Here is an 18,745-nt window from a genome sequence, read left to right as displayed (position 1 = left end):
AGCATAAAAAATACAGCATTGAATAAAAATTACTGAATTGTGACTGAATTTATAGCATAAAATTGTTGAGCAGCTCTGCTCTGGAGACAGGCTGAGAGAGCCACGCTTGTTCAGCCTGGGGAAGAGAAGGCTCCCAAAACCAAACCAACAGAAACCCAAACCAAACCGAGCCCCGACTGTATCAAATTTCCTACATGTCATTGGCTTGTACTTATTTTTTGGAGCCATGGACAAATATTAGGCTGTTACTGTGCCCTGGCCTGAGGATAAGCCAACTAAACGGGACATGGAAAACCATCGGATATGGCAAGAGAAACAGCTAAACTTGATGGAAAACATGGGGAAATTATGCAAGAAAAGGCTGAACATCGTCAGAGGCAAGTATTGGGGATGCAGAGTCTTGAAATGCTAACAATGCCAAGGTAATGGCAACCCAACTGCCATATGAAGCTGAGATTATCTAGATAATGTATGAGAAATACAACATTTTGGGTAGTGCCCTTGACAGCTGGAGCAGAACAACAAACCACATCTGTCAGTTAGGACCACACCACACCAGCCAAACCTGTTTCTGCTGTGGGGAGGACCCACTGTTATCCTTGGCTAATAGAAAAGCACCCAGGGGACCAGACAGATCATCCCTGTAGTAGGATACATGTTCCAGGCCTGACAGCATCAGTAAGTAACCATTGCTTCCTAACAGTCTTTAGAAGTGTCTTTCAAATGGGCAGTATATTTAGAAGGCCTGCTTATGTTCAGAGATTAGCTATTTAGAGGACTGCTGTTCCTATAAACACTTGTTAAAGGTTGTATTCACAGAGGACCTTGAACCATGTTGGCAAGCTAGCATACACAGTACAGAAGACAGCTATTGATAGGGAAAGTATCAAAGTAGGTGGAGAACAAGTTATATTTATCCACACTTGGGCATTGCTTCAGAGGATCACAACTTACATGCCAAAATGACCAGACAGGCATTATTTAAAAGAACAAAAATATATAATCTTAAACTTCTACAAAGCAAAATTCCCTACTGCCTATATTCCAACGCCAGCTTTTCAGCTCACCACATGTCTGTTTCACAGCTTGTGAACCCTTGAGAACTTGAAGGTCTCCAGTGACCGCTCAGGGTTCAAGGTACTCGAATAGCTCTTCTCACTTCAGCCTGGAATTCATCCTTTCAGCTAAGGATGTCTCAAGCTGGAATAAGAGCTGGTGGATCCTTTCAAAAGAAAATCACACCAAAGAGGTTCCAAAATTATACAGTAAATAAATTTTATTCCATCTCAGCTCTTGTCAGATTAGTGCTGTCAACAGTCACAGATCAGCATATGATACAGTTATGTATTAACTATTTACAATTTACAGGAACATACTTTTTTCTCCAGAAAATATAAGTACAAAAGCTAGGAGTAAACAAATGAGGTACTGCAAGTTGGATTTATTGTAGGCAAAAGCATATAGAAGTGATCCTTAGCTAACAATCATAAGATCAAATCGGTAAAGAGTAGTCATCAAGTGTGCCTAGTTCATCAGGAAAATCACCTCAACCACTACCTATCCAAAAGTGTATTGCACAGTTCATTCAAAAATTAAAAAAATAAATAGAAGAAACAAACCATTTATTTTAACTCTTAAAAAACACCCAGTAAAGCCTGTATAGAGATACAGTAGTGGGCAGTTCCTTCCTAGGATAAAGTCTTTTCTCTCCTTTAAAAAAATAACCTTTAACACAAAATAGAAGACAGTGTTCAATAGAAGAGAAAAAAAAGAGTCATCACCAGATAACCCCTGATTAGCCTTTCTCTTCAAGGCAGTTTTAACCATATTCATGGTCCAAAGGTGGAGCTGAGTTTTGGTTCTTGCTATTCCATTTGTGACCTTGAATAATAGCTTTTCTTCTTGTCCCTTCTCAAGGGACACCAACAGAGATATGAACGCATTTCTAAGCAGCAGTGTCATGAGAGATTCTCATCACAATTTCTTCAATACGGTCGTCGCCATGACTAGAAGAGTGAAAAGTTAAAAGAAGTGTTACATTATTGAAAGCAATTCAGAAGCACTTAATACTAAAATAATAATGACATCGTTTATTGATGGGAATAGGAGATGGAAGAACTTCAGGTAAGTCAAACTGCCAGATTAACTGATTTCAAGTAATTCCATTCCAGTAGCTGCAAAACAGTTGAGAAACTGTGATGAAACCGAAACCACCTGCAGCAAAACAGTCAGGAATCTCACTGGAAAAAGTCTACCACATTGCTGCACCTTAATCCAATCCAAGTTGTTCTCACTGCATAAGGCCTATCATCAAAATTAAAATGATGAAATAAAATTTAGGGCTAACAGAAAGGCTCCTCTATTAGGAAAAGAATGATTGCTTTCATAATGAAGTCAGCATCATCTTAATCTCTAAGTGTTATACATGCAGGAATATTATCCCATTTGCCGACTATCTACTGACATAAGCCACAGAAATACTTGAGATAAAGTAATAAACTACAATCCAATGATGAGGTCTGAACAGTTTCAATACATATCAGTATTAACAGATTGACACTGAGATCAAAACCAAGCCCCTATGTGATATACTTCAAATACACCTGAGAATGCCTCAACTTTTTATATAGCAGTATTACGGACAGCAGGATGAGAATTAAGTTTCAAACATGCTTTCTGCAACAGTGTTGTAAATAGCTTTGTCCTATCATTACCAATAATTCCATTACTTTCAAGAGAGGGCTAGAAAAAGCAGTTGATTTTGTCAAGAAGTGATCAAGGCCAGGAGGAGGCAGACAGTCAGAACTCTATTGCAATTTAAGTGCAATAAAGTGCATCTGCTATCATATTGAAAGGTTTAAAGGAATGCAAACTGAAGTGGAAACCATGACTGTTTGCTAAGATGAACAGATTTTTCCCTTTGAAAAAGGTATTATTTTGTATTGAAGGTTCTATTTGCATGACTGCAATGGAGGGATATAGCCTGTCAACTGCATTGTGGTAACTGGCACGGAAACAGGCAGAGTTAATCCATTTTGCTCCGGCAGCATTGCAGGCCAAGCTCTGCGTTTCAGCTGACAGATAGCGATAGCTTCACATGCACTGAATCAGTTCCTGGCAACTCTGCCAAGCTTTCCAGTTGCAAACTCTGCCAAGCAAAGCCAGTTGCAAAGAAGGAAAAAGCAAGTTGCTCTGACTGTATGGAATCTATCTGCAGAGTTTATTAAATATTGTACACCACTAATGACCCCAATTAGTCTTGGAAGGCAGTGCAGAAAGTTTTACCTGTGTACTTCCATTTCCTCTCCACTCCTCTCTCAACTGCTATTGCTGTGTGCTTTTTTGGCTTGACAGGTTTGATGCAACCTGCATCTTTAGGCCTAAACCAGCTGTTGTTTTCCTGTAACACTACAATCAGTGCTGCAGACTCATAATGAATGTAGCTTAATAAAACCTGAAGAAATGCACAAGAAACTGAGAGCATAAAGCTCCCCAAATTGTTCTCCCTAATCTCTCTGCTCTAGCTTCTCTTGATACCAGGCCAAAGCTCTGATTCAGGAAGGTACTGATGTTTAAATGAAATCACGTCCTAATTCCTCTAGAGAGCATATTTCATCACCCTTTTTTAAAATAATCCACTGTCACGTCTATAAGATGGAATAATTCATTTCAAGCAGTACAGTGCATGTCTCCCATAAATCTGACTTACTTGCCTATCCAAAAAAGGAGCTCAGAAAGTGAATAAAGACAAAACAAAGCCAAGTTAAATAAAATTCAAAATCACATATTAATTGATTTTAGATTTGATTTTTCTTAGACAACTGAGATTTCTATAGCTCAACCAGCGTTTGAAGTTATGCTTGTAACTCAGAGAGAATAGTTTTGAACCAATATTTACCATTTTTAAACTTGGTTTTGTAAAGCAAAATATGATTAAGATTAGAACAAAGTTTATCATACACATATAGAACATAAAATTGGATTTTTTTTAAACAAACAAAAGCAGACAAAAAACAAAAGCAGAAGAATGATTAATCTCATGCTGCAGGTTTCATCTTTAACTAAGACAAGTATGTATTAGGCTTCACTCACCCACATGCTAACTAAGCACAGGCTGATGGCATTTTCAGAAGATACCACTGCGAGGTGAGGCAAACTACAAAGCCAGGAAGAAAACAGCTTATTTACTACTTTGTTAATAGTGGAGATAAGAAGTCTGTGGACATCTGCTGCTTAGGATGAGATTGTTGCAGTTAGATCACAACAACTGTGCAGTAAAAGCTACATTAGGTAAGGAGACACATTGATCTAACATGTTTATTGACCTAGGAGTTTGTTAGAAGTTTTCAGAAACCTGTTAAATATACGCTTACTGAGAGGGGAAATCATTACTCACAGATACTTAGTACTACACACACTTACTCTTTTCCAGTAATACATTTAATTAGTAATTACACATTAAAATTACATATAGATGTTTTGTCTATATGCTAAAATACAGAAACAACCAAGCTTTATGTTAAAAATGCACATATATGTTGTAGTTCAAAACACACTTGCTCATGAGATATAAACACTGGATATTTACAAATACCAATATTAAGTGTATTCGTTCTGTTGTACCCACAGCTATCAGAAACATGGCTTAACCAATGATGAGAAATACTAGTTAAGTAAATATGCTTTTTCCTCACTTTCACTATAAACTCAAATCTACAGCTGTAATTTGACATCCACTGAAGAAGAGGGAAGGAGGGAGAAAAGGAGTTCTCTTGAATGAGGACACAAGGAAAAGGAAACTTAAAAGAAAGTTTCTAATACCTTATTCTTGCCACCTGATCTCTTGCATGTACTTGGTTTACTTCTGTAACTTACCAATGGCCGAGCATCTTCTCTTTCTAGGATCTTCTGAGTCTGATCTGCTGGGAACTTCAGCACTGTTGTTATAACCTTGGCCATTGTCTAAAAAGAAATAGGTCATCTATAATCAATTTCACATGCACTAAAATGCTTTGTGATATTTTAAAATGCATTTCATTTAAGAATACTGGATACTATTTTGAGTAATGTCAGTGAAAAACATGGTGAAATGAGTAAGATATAACGTATTTTGCATTGTGTATGCATAACATGTTACATTAATTACATGAAAACAGTGAAGAGTCTTGCACTTGTCACAAACTCCAGCCACTGTAAGATGTAAACTCTATGGTATCTATGCTCAAATAATATAGTGCATTAATAAGACAGCATACTGATACAAATACTGCTCCTACCACATTTGATCTTAACACGGCCTTTCTGAAAAGCAGATTTCAGGTGAATGGCACCCAAGAGAGTCCTTAGGGATTCAACTACATTCCCATCATCCAAATATTTTGTAAAGAAATGAAACCCTGAGAAAGCAGATTCAGATGTCGGATGTGGATGGAACTCCAGTTGTGCAAATGTTTTTAGCAGGTATACAGTAACCCCATACGTAAATAGCAAACTATTTAGACATCCTCAGTCAGAAGATGTAAGAACAACAAAGCTCTGTGCAAAAGAGATAACAATTATTTCCATTTTATAAACAGATGAGAGGGAAACTCCAAAAGGCACAAAACAAAGTCCAGGTGACTTCTTACAAGAAAGGTCAGTAAGAGCTGGAATGTAGCTCCAGCAGAAGGTGATTGATACAGAAACAGTAACTGCTGCTCTTGAGGAATGTGGATGAGATAAGATTGTTACTTTCAATGTCTCCTGTTTATTACCAGTCTCACATGCGGAATGAAAAGGGAGGCTGAAGCAGCAAAGCAGTTGCAAGACAAGAATTACTGCAGCTAAAAGCAAGAGGTAAAGCTCTAATTTGCAACAGCTGGTTCAGTATATAACTTAACTAGCGACAGAAATTAAAGGAAAGCAAAACAAAGAAGGCCCAGTTGAGCACTTTCAGCTAAAAAGGCTTAATATGAACATATTAATAGTTCCTGTAATTAAGAAGTAAGCGCCTCTACTGCGGTTCCCAGATACACAAAGGAATGTGCTCAATGCCACAAACTAACATCACACTTTTCTGGTTTCTTTTGCCAAAATCCTCATCAGTTATTTCAGACTAACAGATTAGAAAGCACTGAGTTCACAGTCTACTCAAACTCATTGTAGCAGTGCCATCAAGAAAGCCCTCTCAACAGTACTTACAGGACACAATGGCATGCAAATTATAAAGACAAATTTACAAACACTTCAAATACTCCAGGAAAGCAGAGATATTTATGTGCCAACTTAAACAGGGGCTAAAACCTTCTTTTCTGAAAACATCCATTTTGTAATTTATCACTAGCAATGACTTGAAATTCTCCAGCTTTCTAATGTCACAAGGGAGATTTCCAAGCAGAATTATTCAACACTACTCACAGTTGCATAGTTAGAAAACAAAGTTTCAAGGAATGCAGAACTTAGTATAGTATGTTTAATATAGGCTCACCTTATCACTCTAAAGCCTATTCTACTACAAAACCCCCCTAATAACTCCTTTAGCACATAAGCGAACACACACACACGTTCCTGCATGTGTATCTATAATGACCTATAGAAAGACCCTCAGCTTTCCCAAACATAATAGCTAGTTCTGCTGTAAGAGATGAGTTTGCGTTCCCATTTCTTTCTATAAGGTTGATATACTTAAATATCACCTCTGAAAACAGTATTTTACAGTGATACTGATCAGTCTCTTCAATAATTCAAGCACTGCTGGTCAAAGGCAGAACCTTCACTATCTAAAATTTAGCCTTTGTTTTATACCCCTTGTTCTTCTGCAATGCACCAGAGCGTGTTGAGGTACCAGAAAAAGATCTGCGGAAAGATGTAGTCCATTACATTTCTTCCATGAATATACCTGATATGAACATACACATCTGTTACAGACATACAAGACTCAAGACTGATTTTCTGGCCTCAGAACAGACTCCAAACAAGTAGAATCTCAGATGTCTGCAAGACTTAAGGCTTAGTGTGCAGTACAGCTGGACTGGGCAACTGTACAGATGTCTGTAGACATTCAATTCTAAGAACTCTCATCATTCTCCTTTACCTTTCTAAATCCAACATCCCAAAGCAAAAAAATGTAGTGCTTTGAAAATTATTTTTGTGGGTTGTTTCTTTAATTATGCTTCCCTTGTCAGTCTCAACTTTCAAACGATGCCTTCTCAAGTTATTTCTCCTCCCAATATTCATCTTTTGTTTGGGAGCCAGCATGCAGGCAATGTTGTAATGGCATCTCCTGATTAAATACAATATAATTGCCAGGGCATAAATACATATAAATGCATACATGCATACATGCATGCATGAATGTATTATATATATTTGTTCATACAGCTTTTAATCAAAGCAATTGAAAGAAAGGCAGGAGAGAGACAAAGTCAATTTACTTTAGCACTAATTGTTGCTGCTATTGAAGAAATCAACTGCAAATTTTAGTACATCACAGTTAAAAAGAAGAGAAAACCTCATAATTTGTAATCCAAAGTTGTGAGACACGTATAAAAATGTTTTGAAGATCAGCAAGAAATAGCCTTAATGAGTGAAAAAGAGGTTTCGAATCAGGTTTTCTGGAATGCAAATTTGCTTCATGCATCAGCTACCCTCAGTAGTCATCTGCAGCTGCCTCAAGGTTTGTTTGAAGCTGAAACATTGCTGTTTGTGCTTGTCTGAGACCCTCACAATTCAAAATCATAAAATCCAGTAATGTACGGTTTTTCTTTTATGATTTCAGTTGTTTGTTATTAGAGAGCCATCCAATGAGCCACAGGCTTGTGAGCAGAAGGTAACGTGATTCGGGGGGAGTTGGATCAGGGATTTGTATTTTTAATAAAAAAGGAATTTATATCAAAGTGAAAAATCAGATAAAAAGAGAGAGAAAAGGGAATCCCGTAAGGACAAGATGTCCTGCACAGACCAAGTTTTATTCTATACAGAGCACAAAGAGAACAAAGCTAATTAACACAGAAAACCTCCATAAAACCTTTTTGACCTAACAGCAGTCTCAGCTGAAAGCAGGGCAACAAAAAATGGAAGAACTCCAGGGAGTAGATAAAAAAACCCAAACAACCCAACAACAAAACAAATAGAAAAACACTCATCCATATAGCATTTATCATCCAAGATAAATGTTTGTGTTATGACATACCTCTTTTGAACCTGGCAAATCTCTAAGCATCAGTATTGTTACAAGCTAGTAAAATTCCAACAATCCCACAAGATTGCAGCATATCACAAGAAGCCTACTGTGCAGTTTTCCAGTACTTTTAGGAGTAAATTAATACTATCTAGAGAAGGTATACAGATTTGGGAAACCTATAAAACATCTTTAAGCAACAATTAAAGAGGTATTTCACCCTCTTCAGAGCTACTAACAAACTATTATTTAATCCAGCTGTTACTTACCATGTTTGTGTCAAGATGACATCAAAAGAGCACTTCTGCTAATATTGTGCATACCAGCTTTTACAATACATAAAGCTTGACTGACAACAGCTCTTTTGCTAATAAACCCCTATGTAATCATAAAGGGTTTTGTCTTCATAAGTATATTGGTGAGAGATGTGACAACCCCCTATCAAATCCCAAATCACTAATAGCATGTAATGAATCACAAACACAGGGTGCTCCAAATCTATACAGCAAGGATGTTGAACTGTATTCTAACCTGAACCACATGTCACTAGATACAACTTCCCTTACCTTTGTCTCACGACCCATCATATATTCAAAGAGCACTTTCCTCAAGTATTCAAACTCAGTAGGCTCCCCAAAGAGGGAAACATCAGTATGGTGAAGGCTTCCATCTGTATAAACAAAAATAAGAGAATATTTATAATGAGAGTCATTCATATGAATCTACATTTCACCAATGGCATGAAACCAAACAAGAACAAATGCCAGACTCTGCAGCAGGGATGGAGTAACACTGGTCACAAGTCTGAACTGGGAGAGCAGTGGCTGGAAAGCAGCCCTGCAGAAAGGGGTCTGGGGGTGCTGGTTGGCAGGAGGCTCGGCAGGAGTCAGCAGTGTGTGCTCTGGCAGCCAGAGGGCAAACCACATCCTGGGGTGCATCACAGACAGCATGACCAGCCAGTCAAAAGAGCGATCACCCCACTGTATCTAGCACTAGTGCAGCCTCACCTCCAATACTGCATGCAGTTCTAGCCCCCACAACTTAAAAATGATGTGAAGGTCTTTGAATGCATCCCAAGGCAGGCACCAAAACTGGTGAGGGGGCTGGAAGGCAGTTCCTATGAGGAGAGGCTGAGGACACTGGTTTTGTTTGGAGAGAAGGAGGCTGAGGGATGACCTCACTGCTCCCTACAGCTTCCTGAGGAAGGGTGAAGAAGGAGGTGCTGAGCTTTACTCCCTGGTACCCCATGCCAAGACGTGTGGGAATGGGTCAAAGCTAAATCTGTCAGGGGAGGTTTGTACTTGACATGAGGAAACATTTCTTTATCACAAAGGTGGTCAGATCCTATAAGAGGATTCCTGGAGAGGTGGTTGACCAACCAAATGGTTGCAAATCTTTTGGAGGTGATCCATTACCCTTTTTTTGCTCCTTGTACTCATTTTTAAGAAATGCCTGAGCTGTTTCCCGTGCTAAACATGCTAAACCAGAAGAGTCTAAGAACAGCACGCCATCAGAGAGAAGGTCAATCTGGCCCAATACTCCTGTCCCAACGTGGCCAACGATCAGTGTCTGAAGGAGAGCCCATGAGCAGTGCAAGTATACTTCTGCCAGGGTTCTGGGGGTGCTAATAGGCCTCAGTGGTTGGGACTGGCCTCCCCTGGGACCTTCAACCCCACCAAGTCCTGTCAAGTCCTGCCAGGGGACATGCATATTTAATTTGCCAAGACAAATGGATAATTCCTCCCCAGCCATTTCGGAGTGCCATGGTCTATACCACTCACCCTGAGGATACAGAAAGCTTAAGAACTCTGACATAGAGGTCTTTTAACTGTATGTCATATACCCGAATATCAAAATGCTGCGTGATTTGCTCATCTGAAATCACAAAACAAGGGTAAGATGTCATAAAAGTATCACAGGAGTGTTTTAAAGAGACTGGCATTCAAAAAAATTGTCTAAACCAAAGTGTATCTTTCAAACAAGCAAACAACTTACTGGTTATGAGAACTGTGTACTTACCTCTGTATGGTGTTCCAACTGATGTGACATACATATTCTTCTCATAATTTCTCAGCCGGTCTTCTAGTACATGAATCTAAACAGAGAACAGTTAAAATGATGAAAGGTGTTCACAAGGAGCTAGAATAAGCATAACTGAAATAGTTTTCAGCTAAACATCATCTCTTTTATGAAAGCAAAATACATTTCCTTTTTAAGGAAGAAAAACATTGAAAAATTGTGTTATTAAAAACTATTCTAAACTGTTTAAGGAAATGTGTGTACATGTGTATATACACGTAAGAATATAGCAAATGTTATGTATATATATGTATTTACATACATACACATAAAACATATATACATATTCCCACATAAACATACACAAATAAAACATGACAAAAATTGTACATATCAAAAAGATTTAGTTTAGAAAAAGAGAAAATCCACAATTTCATAGAATCATGGAATCCATCAGGTTGGAAAAGACCTTTAAAATCATCAAGTCCAACCATTCCCCCAGCACTGCCAAGTCCACCACTAAAGTGTGTCACTAATCTCATGAAGCACAGTGTTCCATTCTTCACTATGCACATGTTCTGCAAACCTGTATCATCACAAGCGTGTAATGTTTTCATTCTCAAGGGGATAAAGTACTTCAAAAAGTGCACAGATCTCCTATGGGCAAGTATGAGTGAAAACCATTTTACATGCATATTGTTTCCATAGTACCTGCATAGAGATGTGCTACATGATCACTGGAACAAACCTTTCAATGCTGCAAACACAAAGTACTAAAGAAGAATATTTTTTAACTGTTCAAACAGCATCCTTACCTGCTCTCTGAACTCCTGCTCTTTCAGTTTTGAATCATTGACTAGTGTGGTCTTCTGTGCAAGCTGGGCCTGAAAGAACAGTGCATATGGAAATCATCAAGAAACTGCTTAAGATACATTTTGAGTACCTTTTCAATAAACCTCTCTCCTTTTACACACACTCACAAGTTTATAAGCAGTATTTCTACTTTCAAACTGCTGTGAAACAGAATTATCTAGGGAGCAAAGTCAATAAAATTTAAGACTTACCTGAAGCTCTGTTATTGTGACCTAGAAAACAACAAAAAAATTTAAGTTAAAATGTATGAAAAATACTGAGTATATCAAGCATTGGACATGAGTAAAAAGAGAAAGAAATATCAATCACTAAGCTCCAACACAATGTGTTAATTGAGGACGACAAAAATTGAAGTGACCAAATCACACACATACTTATAAAGATAACTAGTCCCATAAATCAAGTTTAACCTATTTATATTGACAGTATATAGAGCTCATATTTAAATTCTCTTATTTGATTGTGTAAGACAATTATCATAAATATAACTTCAAGAGCTTAGTATTTCCAAATCTTTACAAAATACATATTGGAGATGAATGATAACTGAATGAGTGTGAAGCACATGCCACAAAACCCTAGCTACTATCAACAGTAGCCACAATATTGTATCTTTTTCCTTAGTTCTCCACCTTGTATTTGGAAATGTGAACATTTATCTGAAAATAGCTTCAGCTTAAGAGCTTCACGAACTCCCTGTCTTGCAAAGACAGCAATGTTTATGAAGTACAGAAACAATTCGAAGCTGAAACTTTTATCTTTCAATGTTGCAACTCTAAGGAAAATAATGCTTCAGTAGTCATGGGTATAACTCAAAGTTGCAATTTTGTACTGTAAGTTCGTAGTGTCCAATAAATATATTTAGTATCCTCATTGCTGCACGTTGTCAAAATGAAAAATGTTAAAATAGGATTTAACAATGGCTCAACACCTCATATACTTTTCCTCCTCTCGGTGTAAAAATAACTAGTAATATTTCCATCAAAGTATTCCTCAAACTAAAATGTGGTCTCAGAAAGACATGGGCATGCACTCAGCCTTCTTTCAATGAAGGCCTCTCTGTCCATAATTGATATATTTAAGGCACTATTTCAGAGCCCTTTGGATTTTGACTTTAAAAAAAAAATACACTAAAAATGACCCAATTTGGTTTCTTTTCCTTCTAAAGAGCTTCCAGTAAAATCATCATATAACACACATGCAGAGGGCAACAAAACCCCACCTTAATAATCCCAACATAAGTGGACTTTTTAACATGCCATTATAAAACGTAGTATCAAACACAGTGGATTCTAAAGAGATTCACTTTTGAAGAAGTCAACATCTAAACCAATAGAAATATATGAAAAAGTGAAGGCTAGATATATAATTTAAATCCAATTAAGAACAAACTACAGAATTTTATGAACTAAACATTTCACATCTAAAGATATAAAAATGAATAGCGCCAGCTCACTTTTTCATTGTTCCAATGTTCCTCTTCTGCCAGCCTTTCTTTGTGTTCCTTTTGCAAGTCTTCTAGCTGTGCCTGCAACTCATGAACTTTTGCTGTCATCTCTTCTTCACGAGCCTTCAAAATACAGGAAAAGAAAGTTACTTCCACAATGAATCATCCTCAACATAAAAAGGACATGGAGCTGTTGGAGCAAGTCCAGAGGAGGGGCACAGGGATGGTAAGGGGGCTCGAGCACCTCATGTATGAAGACAGGCTGAGAAAGTTGGGGCTGTTCAGCCTGGGGAAGAGAAGCTGCGTGGAGACCTCAGAGCAGCTTCCAGTATCTGAAGGGGGCCTACAAGGATGCTGGAGAGGGACTCTTCATCAGGGACTCTAGTGGTAGGACAAGGGGTGATGGCTTCAAACTTAAACAGGGGAAGTTTAGGTTAGATGTAAGGAAGAAGTTCTTTACAGTGAGGGTGGTGAGGCACTGGAATGGGTTGCCCAAGGAAGTTGTGAATGCTCCATCCCTGGTGGTGTTCAAGGCCAGGCTGGACAGAGCCTTGGGTGACATGGTTTAGTGCAAGATGTCCCTGCCCATGGCAGGGGGTTGGAACTAGATGATCTTAAGGTTCTTTCCAACGCTAACTATTCTATGATTCTATCTAACCACTCCAAACCTTAACTACAGGGGACAGAAAGCACTGAAAAAAAAGGGCTATGCTATACACCGAAAGAGTATGCTTGAAATTCTGGATAAAGTCTAATTACACTACAGGACTACAGGAAAGAGCAAGGAACAAACAGGAGCTTAACAGGATTTTACCTTTGACAATTAAGATTATATAGTTAGGATTACAGTTAGGTTTTTTGAATATTACCCAAAAAGAGCTATTTCTACCTGGCACTAAACCAGCATTCGAGTGTAACCCAGCAAGTTTATTACTAGAGAGACTGTGCTTGCTTGTATGCCCTTCGTGAAAGGAATACATGATGACGCAGTTACTTCCTATACTCTGAATGTGACAAGGACTTAAACCCCTTCCTCACTCAACCTCACAAAGACATTCCTAAAGCAGTTTTAAGCACATTTTCAGAAACAACAACTTCCTGTTCACAACTGTGGAGGAGGAAAGAAGCAGTGGCAAGAACAGCAGGGAAGAAATTAACTTTTCCTGTATGTTTTAGGACAGTGTAAAGAGGACATTTATAGGAGAAAAATATGATGATCTAAATCCTAGCAAGTTAATCCACCTATGTGACACTTGGCAAAACCAAGTATTTTTCAAGATAGTCTCCCCTCTAGCTTTTTTTGTGAGAAAACATGTTAGGGAGTTTGTAAAACAGCATTCTAATTCAAAGTGCATGTCTCCACTGCTGAACTAAACTCAAACTCTAGTTTCCTGCTCAAGGATATAAGGACATAACCACATAACTTCTATGGAATTATCAGAGCTGAGCCTTAAGTTTTTGGTGTTCTTTCATGTTCATAACACATAGAAGCAAACATTTGAATTGCAAGTTAGGTCACTACACATATCAAGCGTAATTCAAGCAGTAAGATCCTTACTAGAAAGAATTACAGTTTTTCTGTCTAGTTGTGCAATGAAACAAAGGGAAGAGCTATTCTGAAGTAAGTGCAGTTATATCATTTTTCAGACAGATACCTCAAGGATTTCTTCATATTTTTTCACAGTCCTTTTTAGATCATCATCTTTTTCAGCAATTTTTTTATGCAACTGTGTCGTCTCTATGTGATGATTTTCTATCAACTCATTTTCTACATCCTGGGCTTTGCCTATAAAATACAAAAGTCAGGCAATGCAAAAAAAAAAAGCATATTAATTTTGTTAAATCATGTCACAACAGTATAAAAAAAGCCCCAAACCTTAAAAGACATCTGTGGAAGGCACCTATAAGGAAAACCTGTCAAGCAAATTTATTTTTCCACAGTCAGTGATAATTATGTCACTTGATCTTAGTATGAAATTTGTTGTCTGCAGTTTGGTACCTGGAGCATCTTTCTGTCTGATGCTGGAACTTTCCTCTAAAAGTTAATAGGACAACCAACATTTATCAATTAATTTTATTTCCTACTCTGTCTACAGAAGCGATCGAAACATCTGCAAATCTTCAGAAATTCCTCATTTGTAGGGGTACGTCCAGTAACTGTGGAATCAAAAGATACTTCCTGCTCACTTCAACCTCCATCTTACTGTGATGGCAAGAGACAAGCAGAGAAGAGGACCTGAAATATGCTGCACATATTCCTAGCCACATGGTATAGCAATCAGACCTCATATCTGACATTACTGGTTACAGTGAATGAAGTCTGCAAGACACAGCTAGGCAAATGCAATTTTCTTAGCTGTGTGGATCCAAGCTGCTCTAAAAGGCACCCTTCAGTGTCATATGGTCAACAATGGAGTATTAAAGGTTTGCACTTCTGAAACCAAAGTAATTTTCCAATGAAAATTTACCAATGTGCTTTCAACTCTAAAACCTTACTCTCCTTTTCTTCCTTTGTACACATGATAAAAAGATAGGTATCTATGCTATCATGGGTAACTCTTGCCATTACAGATGGCAACAGCTGGCAACATGCCAACAGAGGTAGTGCTAGATCAAGCATCCATCCTGCAGGGTAAGGAAGAACAGCTACATATGCATTTTTCTAACTGTGCTACAAATAATGTATGTTATTTCCTAAGCAACGGAAGTTCTTTCTCTGAGTTCTTTAGACAGCCATAAACCACATCTTGTCTTTATCAGAGTCCCAAGTAAAGCCCTTTCCCCAAAACACCTGAGGATTTGGCTTTCTGGCTACTTTACTGATTACAGTTATACTAGTATTTCACTTACTGATCGTCTCTTTTACTGCTGTTTCCAATTCTCTCTCTTTCTGAGCCAGCTGAGTGTTGAACTCTCTCATTAACTGCTTTATGGTGGAGTTGTGCTTTAACTCAATGTCTTCTTTTTCACATCTGTAAAAAACACCAAAGAAACACAGTGAGGAAATAAAATGTTCAAAAAGAGTGTGAGACTCCTACATAAACTACAGTTTAAGCAAGGTAGCAGATCTGGGAATTTCTTCAAAGCAACTTTAGAAAAGGATGATTTTTAATTATATAAATTCTGTGGGATTCAGAGGCTTTTTGTTCCTATTGAATTCACCCAGAACTGAACCCTTCCAAAAAAATACGGAGTTTTTGCTGAGGAAGATGAAGAACTGAAAGTAAAGACTGTGCCTTGTAAAAGAAGAATTTTTAGGGAATTCCTTGCTTGAGAAACCATCAGTGCTAAGCAGTTTAGCACATTTTTGTGCAGTACATATGAACAATTCTTGACATCATTTGAACATGAAGCTCTTAGTACTAAGTTTTAATAAACCTTGTTTCCTGTTTAAGGAAAACAGAACTATATTTTATGTTCTGGCAATGCTGAAAATGATCATCACCAAAACAAATCAAAAGCAGCATCGCTTTGCCAGAAGACAAGTGGCTTTTTAAACTGATGACTCAAATAGTGTTTTGTGTGTTCATGAAGTACTACTTTCAAGTAGGTCTTTTCTTGGTGTTTCTCCAAGTCTATTTAGAGAAATGAAAGAAAAATACCAGTTGTTATTTCAGTGTTACAAATTGAGTTTTTAAAAAATATTCTTCAGGTTTTAGTGGCTAAAGATAAAGCAGAGAAACGGTAACAAGGCCAGGAACAAAGAATTTACCTGATTTTCTGCTCCGTTTCTTCCAAGGACTCTTTCTTCACTATTTCAAGCTCCTGCTGATGTTCTTTCCGCAGAGTACGTAAGTCTTTTTGAAGATTATTCACTTCTTTGCGTAGTTTCTGTTTTTCCCTTTCAGACTCTTCCAGTTTAGTCTGCAAGTCCTTCTGCTGGTTCTGCATATCATCTAGTAACTTCTGCAGCTCCAATCCTGACTTTGCCTTCTCTGCAGCATTTTCCTCAAAAGCTTTCAGACTATCGTTTCTTTCGTCCAACTGCTGCTGTAAACTTCTTAGTTTTTCTTCGTATCTCAAACTCACATCTTCCACCTCAATTTTACGCACTTCATTTTCCTTCACTAGATTATTTTCCAACTCTTTTATCTTCTGTTCCAAAGATTTATTGGCTGCCTCCTTTTCCTGCATTTTTTTCTGGAAATCTCCAACTACGTTCTCCATATCAAGACATTTCTGTTCTTTAGCTTTTAGTTCTTCCCTACTGCTTGCTAAATCAGCACCACAATGAGCATGCTCATCTGCTAACAATGAGTATTTCTTGGTCTGCTCCTCAAGTTCTTTCTTGAGGTTTTCAGTCCTACTCTGCTCCTCCTGATGGCTCTTCTCCATGCATTCCAGTTTTTTAAGGAGTTCTTCCTGTTTGTTTTGCAGTTCTAGATGAGAGTCAACACTCTTCTGTTGTTCCTTTTGATACTTCTCCAACACTCCATCTTTTTTGGTTAAGTCCTTCTGTAATATCTGAATTTTCTCTTCATATGTCTGCTTGACACTTTCAAGCATGCTGTTTTTATCTTGTTCTAAAGCAGCTTTTACACTCTCTACTTTTTGCAGCATTTCTTTCTCTAATTCTGTGGGATCTCTTGTTGACTTAATTTTTTCTTCTAAGGACTTAATTTTGGCATCTCTCTCCTGAACTTTTTGTTCCAATTCTCTTAACTGATTTTCTTTATCCTGGTTAAATTGCTTTTCCTTTTCTTCCATCTGAGACATCAATTGCCTTTTAATAGAACCAATTTTTTGCTCTGCCTTCTTTTTCAGATCTGCCAGCTTAGTGCTGTTCTCTGCATTCAGTCTCTCTTCTAATTCTTTTAGTTCTTCCTCTTTGCTTTTAAGTATCGCTGACTTCATTCCATCAAACTCCCTCTCCTTTGCTTCAAGTTCAGCTTTCAGCGAACCTATCTGCTTCTCAAGATGAAGAACCTTTTCTTCAGCCTCCTTAAATCTATTGTCCTTTTCAAAAGCCACCTTCTCTGCCTGCTGGAGTTGCCAAGCTATCTCTTGTTGCTCTGTGTCTTTTTGTTCATTATACTTCTTAAGTTCCTCCCTCAAGGAATCACTTTCTGAAGTCTTCTGAGCAATGTGTTCTTCTAGCTCAGCAATTCTTGCTGCTTGGTTTTTTAACTTTGCAGTTAACTCACTTTCTTGCTTTTCCCTTCTGTTTTGCTTTTGTTCCAATTCTCTTTGTAAACTATCGATATTCTTGCTTTGACTAGCTAGCTGCTCCTTCAGTTTATTGAGCTCTTCATCTTTTTTATTGGCTTCAATATTGCTTAATTCAAGTTTGCTCTGCAAATCTTTAATAGTGTCATGATTTTGTGTAAACTTGGTTTGTGCTTTCGTTTTCCACTCTGACAGCTTGGTCGTGCACTGATCTACCTGGTCAAGAGCCAATGCCTTTTCCTGACCCAGCGTCTCAACTCTGGATGATAACTCCTGTACCTGGTTTAACAACTGCAACCGATCCTCTTGATGTTGCTTGCTTAACAGAGACATGGCTGCTTCCTTCTCTGCTAAACTTACCGTGCTTTCCAGTCTAACATTAAGGTCATTAATTGTTTTGTTGAGAGCAGAGATCTCAGATTCTTTTTCCTGGAGTTCCTCCCTCATTGAGGTGACAGCATTGATATTTTCAGATAACTCTTTCTTCAGCTGCGTTATGCAAGTTTCTTTTTCTGACGCTGCTTGCTGCTGATGCCCTCCCTCTTTCTGCAGTTGTTCCTTTTCTGTCAAAAGTCTCTCAATGTCAGTTCTCAGGGACATAATTAAATTGTCCTTCTCTTGCAGCTGTTGCATTGACTTCTGCAATGAAGTACTTGCAGCAGAATGATGCTCTGTTACTTTTTTAAGTTGAGCTTCTAGTTCAGGAATCTTACTCATTTTAATTAACACCGCTTCTTTAACTTCTGCAGTTCGGCGCTCGCAATCTGCAAGTCTGCATTTTACCAGCCCAATTTTTTCACTACATTTATCAATTAATTCACTGCTTTTTGTTTGCAATAAGGCTTCAGCATTCTTCCAATAAGCATCTAACTGGGCTGCAAGTTCTCCTGTCTGCCTCTTAAACTCAGTTTCGTTTGGCTGAATTGCTTCTATTTTTTTCTCATCATTTGCATGATCTTTATACTGAGAAGATTGCATTGTTTGGAGTTTCTCTTCAAGGGTTTTCAGGGTATCAGCCAGCTTGGCAAGTCTGGATTTATCCTGTTCTTCAACTGCTTTCTGTTTATTGAGCTGGTCCTCAA

General features: G+C 38.0%; 1 protein-coding gene across 1 annotated transcript in view; it reads right to left on the bottom strand.

Moving 5' to 3' along the window:
- Positions 1-1,249: 1,249 nt before the first annotated feature.
- LOC104403168 (golgin subfamily A member 4-like) overlaps positions 1,250-18,745 on the bottom strand; it is a gene marked incomplete at its 5' end in the record, with an annotated part of 21,470 nt that continues 3,974 nt past the window's right edge. Inside the window, 11 exon segments of the mRNA XM_010011226.1 lie at positions 1,250-2,006; positions 4,093-4,156; positions 4,876-4,962; positions 8,725-8,828; positions 10,178-10,253; positions 10,993-11,061; positions 11,242-11,262; positions 12,507-12,620; positions 14,153-14,283; positions 15,348-15,469; positions 16,210-18,745. The exon segment at positions 16,210-18,745 is cut by the window's right edge and continues 31 nt beyond it. Of these exon segments, the coding sequence (XP_010009528.1) occupies positions 4,127-4,156; positions 4,876-4,962; positions 8,725-8,828; positions 10,178-10,253; positions 10,993-11,061; positions 11,242-11,262; positions 12,507-12,620; positions 14,153-14,283; positions 15,348-15,469; positions 16,210-18,745 (3,290 nt within the window).

This window comes from Nestor notabilis, unplaced genomic scaffold (assembly GCF_000696875.1).
Source record: "Nestor notabilis isolate BGI_N333 unplaced genomic scaffold, ASM69687v1 scaffold15063, whole genome shotgun sequence".
Lineage (NCBI taxonomy): Eukaryota > Metazoa > Chordata > Aves > Psittaciformes > Psittacidae > Nestor > Nestor notabilis.
The sequence above is the reverse complement of the archived record's forward strand: the minus strand, read 5'-3'. Positions and strand labels throughout refer to the sequence as shown.